The sequence below is a fragment of the Triticum urartu genome, chromosome 5A (genome assembly GCF_056163025.1).
Source record: "Triticum urartu cultivar PI428250 chromosome 5A, HENAU_Tu73, whole genome shotgun sequence".
NCBI classification, from domain to species: Eukaryota; Viridiplantae; Streptophyta; class Magnoliopsida; order Poales; family Poaceae; genus Triticum; species Triticum urartu.
The window spans coordinates 538,751,346-538,757,334 of NC_141877.1; the positions used below are offsets into that span (position 1 = coordinate 538,751,346).

The following is a 5,989-nucleotide window of genomic DNA, read 5'->3' on the forward strand; positions in this document are numbered from 1 at the left end:
CTACGCCGACAGATAGCGTGTCCAGATACACCCTACCTATGCCGACACTTTATTAGCCACGTACACCATATCTATGCCGATAGATAGTCTATCAACATACACCCTACCTACACTGACAGATATTTACTTTGCCGACAGATAAATTGCTGGTATAGTGATGTGCAGCCAAAACAATTTATATACAAGTTGTAAACATATTCAATTGTTACCTATGTATACAAGCTCTAAACAGATTCAATTATTATCCTCACATCCACAAGCAGGTTCAAGATGAACACATACTATACAAACAATGAAAATATGTTCACGAACATGCATATACATTGACCGCAAGTTGACAAACACATCAATCTTGGCAAAGCATAGTTTTGACCATCTTAACAATCACCTAGAACACACAAGTCACAGAAAGATGAGCACTATTTGCTGGTATGAGAGACTTCAGCTGGATGGTCCAGAACACACAAGTCTGTATCCACTTGCACAAAGTGCAAACTCCAACATATCCGAAACACCAAATGGTCTAGAAGACACATAAGATCCATGTTTACAGGTTGGTTGGTCCATAAACACTTCAAAGTCATCACGTCCATGTGCACCAGTTGGCATGTTGGTTGGTCCATAAACACTTCAAAGTCATCACGTCCATGTGCACCAGTTGGCTAAGTGCCTGAAATTTTTTCACAAAAAATTGTCAAGAATGTTGAATCGGCTCAAGTTGTTCAAAGCTCATATGTGGATTAACACATATTCGATCAATAAATCCTCATGATATCATAGTTAACAATATAGTTTCTACAAAAGTTATAATTGGCTCGCATGGTACTATATAGAACTATGTTCACGTGCTTGCAGTTTTATCAACAATAAAGGCATTGACCATATAAAACAGAGATCCTACAACCTAGTAGCTTATTTTATAGCCTATTACATAAGAATTTACTGAAGAAAGACAACCTCTTTCGCAACCTCTCCAGATTTTCATGATTAAGAGGTACATAACCATGGATAAAAAGGAAACCATGGCACATATATACGCAAGCAATTTAGTGTTAACACATAGGTTAGCAACCTTGTAAAGTGACATTTTAGAAACTGTTCTTATGCAATAGCGTGTGAGCTAATTACTACTGAAACAAAAAATGTACCTAGTAGTTGAGGTACACGGCCAGGTAGCCTTCCATTCGCCACCAGTTGGACACTACAAGTTGTGGCCCTAGTTCCCCATGAGGTAGCCTTCCATCCAACATTTGGTTTCTGCTGCACGTGCGCAACCATGGTTCCCAGCGAGGTAGCCATCCGTTCTCCACCCATTGGCCATGCTGCATGCTGGTGGTCGTGGTTCCTGGCTATTGTTGGCAAGACTAAAAGTAATTTGTTTCTCACCAGGCATTGTAATTATGACAACTGTATGTAACAACACTATTTGCATCTATTTTTTACTCTAACTAGTAAGTGTGCACATGCAATGCACATATAACCACATGAAGATATTTTCTCATTCATCCTAGTCAAGAGGAAATTATTCAAATAAATTAAAGAAGTATACTAGTATACTACGCATTCACAACATTGCATAGCATTCACAACTCCCAAAATACTCCCTCCGTGTTAAAATAAGTGTCTCAACTTTAGTACAACTTTGTTACAAAGTTGCACACTTATTTTGGGACAGAGGGAGTAATACAGAATTGTCATTAACCGCAAACTACAAAGTCTACAATAAATACCCTAATATTGGTAATACAACCTTAGTGGGCTACCATAGTTTTTACACTGATGAGATAACAGGTGTTAAGCATTTCCAGATAAGGATCTCCCTTTCCTAGCAGCACCAGCCATTTGAACCGTTGTTTATTAGTTTGATGAAATGGGAGATGGTAAGTAGTTGTAGATAATGACCTCCCTTCCAGCTTATCAAAAAATAATATTCTGATTTTATCAGAAATAGTGAAAGAATAGTATGTAGTTATAATTAACAAAAACATAATTTCTACAATATAAAGTTGAGCAGACTGAGGTAACAGTCAAGGATGACATGTCTAATTCCAATGTAGATAGAGCATAAATGCAGTATGTAAAAATATTATGATATAAAGAGTGATCCCAAGAGAAACAATGGCAAAGCATTAACTAGCAGACGCTTGTATAACAAAGTAGGATCCCAGATCAAGCCACAGAGAAATAACAAGTCCGGGCAATATAAATTATGGAATGATGCAGAGGCTGAGAAACCATCTTCCATTATCTAAAAAATAAGTTAAGCATATGACTAGAACAAGAGGAATTTTTGGAGAGATGACTATTGGTGAGATCTCCAGTCATTGCAAACTTCACACATTTCATGATGGCAGAACAAAAATAATGTTCCGATGGAACAATTTGTAGGCACTGGAGCATGCTGTTAAAATTTAATATGCTAGAACAAAGGTAGGCAATTTTGTAAAATAAATGGTTTCGGTGCAAAGGTCATATTAGTCCATGGAGTAACCACAACAATAACCAATTAGTCCATGGAGAAGACAAAGTAATAACGTCCACTATAGAGTGGCTGGGTAGGGAGCGAGAGGCAAACCTGAAATAGTGTTGCTGGGCCATGGGGATGGCCTTGCAAGGTTGTGGTTGTCGAACCATCATGCCTGCTGAAGCTCCTTCTGCACCATCTCTTTTCCTTGCCTTCAACAATCACAAAATTAAGCACAGACTGACAACAGTACAATAAATGGATTTTTCTTTAACATCAAACTAACTTGCAGTATAGGTCTACAAGCAGATAAGACAATAAAGATATAGGAGAATATTTGGAACCATAGAAGTACAGGGAGATTGAAAACACAAGCTTGACATGTTCTTCGCAACAGATAATTTTGATTATTTCTTCTAAAGCATACTTACTATGTCCTGAACTGAACCAAACTGAAGTATAATGATTAAGTCTGGACTAACAACGCTAATCCAATACATGAACCAGGAAACAAATCCAAAATATACAAATAAGCAGTTTACTTGTTACTCAGAACAGATAAACAAAATTCAAATTGACTTCAAGAAATAACATCATTGGTACATATACGCCTTGTGGTGAAGGGTGTCGCTGATGGTCAAATATATTACACTTCACCGAGAAACTTCAGAACACCGAAGCAAATGTTTTTTTTATGATACCAGCTTCAAGTTCAGATATCATTTTGTTGAAGAACTACCCACCTATATGGCTGATTGGCTGTATGGCCCTGCACATCAGAAAAAAAGAACCATCACATAATCTAAACAATTAATTAAAATGTCACATTAATTTAAGGTACACGATATAAAAACTCCAAGTGTATGTCTAATTGACCTCAAGACCATAAGAAAATAAGTTGTGCGTCTCTTACACATCCTCACTACCATGAGAAGCCACCTCCATTTGACACTCTTCGTAGCATTGCTTCCAGGTCCATCTACGATGTATCAATTATCATTGTTGTCTTCCGCCATGACCTCACTACAAAAAATGCAGAAACTAACTTCTAAGGCACAAATCAAAGTCAAGAAGCATGCCTGTTCATTCAATACAACATCAGGTACAGAGAAGGAAATGTCAGGACGAGTTGATACTTACCTCAGGGCACGGCGCCAGCTGGCTTCGGGAGGGGCGCAGCTCGAAGGGGATGGATCCCCGGTAGCAGCAGGCCCAGCAGCAGCGCGAGCCCGCAGAGGGAGCCCAGGTAGCAGGAGATCCAGCAGCAGCGGGAACCCGGAGATGGAGCCCCGGCAACAGCAGGTGGGACAGCAGTGGGAGCCCGGAGATGGAGCCCCGGCAGCAGCAGGAACGGGGATTGGCGAGGAGGACAGCGGGATGTCGAGGGGGCGGCGCAAGGACGGCGGTTCGATGTGCATCAAGAGGGCGGCGGCTCGATCTCAGGATATGGATCTCGGGGGGAGGGGCGGATTGCAAGGACGGGTGGATGACGGGGTGGAGCTCAGGGGCGGGGGAGTGCGAGCTCCGAGACGACGGCTTGACGACGGGGTGGAGCGCGAGGCCGGCGGCAGGACTGTGGATCGAGCACGAGGGCGGCGGCGGCAGGCACGGGTTAGGATTGTGGAGTTGGGTTCGAGATGGGGGTAATTTGCACAGCGGTGGCGCGGATATTTTGCACGAACACCCCAAAATTTCCCCCCTCGCGCCGAAATCACGCGCCCCAAGTTTCCAACCATCTGTCCATTGACACGTGTCCATCTATGCCGACACTTAATCCGTGTCCATACACCCAACATACGCCGACACATTTTAGGTCGCTACGTATCTACCTACGCCGACTGAAAACTTGCCATGGTCCACACATATGCCGACACATAACATGTTATTAAGCAATTACTGACAGATACATTGTTGCTTCGTGATTGCTGACTCTTAGTGTGTCCACAGTGATGTACCTTTGCCGACACATGATCTAAAGACAAAACATAAAAGTTATGGTGACAGTTATTTTGTGAGGATTACTAGACCTTTGCCCACAAAAATGTGTCACCTAAGCTCTACCGTGGTGTAGTGAATTACTTGGCTTGTCATCGGGGTTGTGCATGATTTAAATACTTTGTGTGGGGAAGATGGAGCATAGCCAGGCTATATGATTTTGTAGGGATAACTTTCTTTGGCCATGTTATTTTGAGAAGACAAAATTGCTTTGTTAGTATGCTTGAAGTATTATTATTTTATATGTCAATATATACTTTTGTCTTGAATCTTTCTAATCTGAATATTCATACCACAATTACGAAGATTTGCATTGAAATTATGCCAAGTAGCACTCCGCATCAAAAATTCTCTTTTTATCATTTACCTACTCGAGGACGAGCAGGAATTAAGCTTGGGGATGCCTGATACGTCTCCAACGTATCTATAATTTTTGATTGCTCCATGCTATATTATCTACTGTTTCGGACTATATTGGGCTTTATTTTCCACTTTTATATTATTTTTGGGACTAACCTATTAACTGGAGGCCCAACCCAGAATTGTTGTTTTTTGCCTATTTCAGTGTTTCGGATAAACAAAATATCAAACGGAGTCCAAACGGAATAAAATCTTCGGAAACATGGTTTTCTCACCGAACGTGATCCAGGAGACTTGGACCCTACTGCAAGGGATCAAAGAGGTGGTCACGTGGGTGTACTCCTTCCTCCTAAATATACACACGTACCCCTAAACGATTAGAACAGGAGCCAAACCCCTAATTCCACCGCCGCAACTTTCTGTATCCACGAGATCCCATCTTGGGGCCTTTCCGGAGCTCCGCCGGAAGAGGGCCGTCATCACGGAGGGCTTCTACATCATCCTAGCCCCTCCGATGAAGTGTAAGTAGTTTACCTCAGACCTTCGGGTCCATAGTTAGTAGCTAGATGGCTTCTTCTCTCTCTTTGAATCTCAATACAAAGTTCTCCCCCTCTCTTGTGGAGATCTATTCGATGTAATCTTCTTTTTGCGGTGTGTTTGTTGAGACCGATGAATTGTGGATTTATGATCAAGTCTATCTATAAATAATATTTGAATCTTCTCTGAATTCTTTTATGCATGATTGGTTATCTTTGCAAATCTATTCGAATTATCCGTTTGGTTTGGCCAACTAGATTGGTAGTTCTTGCCATGGGAGAAGTGCTTAGCTTTGGGTTCGATCTTGCGGTGTCCTTACCCGGTGACAGAAGGGGCAGCAAGGCACGTATTGTATCGTTGCCATCGAGGATAACAAGATTGGGTTTATTTCATATTGCATGAATTTATCTCTCTACATCATGTCATCTTGCTTAAGGCGTTACTCTGTTTTTAACTTAATACATTAGATGCATGCTGGATAGCGGTCGATCAGTGGAGTAATAGTAGTAGATGCAGAATCGTTTCGATCTACTTGTCACAGACGTGATGCCTATATACATGATCATGCCTAGATATTCTCATAATTAAGCACAATTCTATCAATTGCTCAACAGTAATTTGTTCACCCATCGT

The 5,989-nt window shown here is 41.4% G+C and overlaps 1 protein-coding gene across 3 annotated transcripts; it reads right to left on the minus strand.

Moving 5' to 3' along the window:
• Positions 1-264: 264 nt before the first annotated feature.
• On the minus strand, positions 265-4,125 carry LOC125531963 (uncharacterized). Of its 3 annotated transcripts, none has more exons than XR_007293648.2 (6): positions 3,605-4,125; positions 3,378-3,487; positions 3,208-3,233; positions 2,576-2,676; positions 1,149-1,364; positions 265-670 (listed from the first exon to the last, which is right to left on the minus strand). XR_007293648.2 is itself a non-coding variant. In XM_087521553.1 (6 exons), exons 2-5 carry the CDS (start codon positions 3,441-3,443, stop codon positions 1,149-1,151), a joined length of 381 nt encoding a protein of 126 aa, XP_087377679.1. In that variant the 5' UTR covers positions 3,444-3,487; positions 3,605-4,125; the 3' UTR covers positions 265-670. The 3 variants fall into 3 exon arrangements, 2 of the variants coding, with proteins under 2 accessions (XP_087377679.1, XP_087377680.1); XM_087521553.1 differs by having other exon boundaries at positions 1,149-1,349; positions 3,391-3,487; XM_087521554.1 differs by having other exon boundaries at positions 302-670; positions 1,149-1,349.
• Between the last annotated feature and the right edge of the window lie 1,864 nt (positions 4,126-5,989).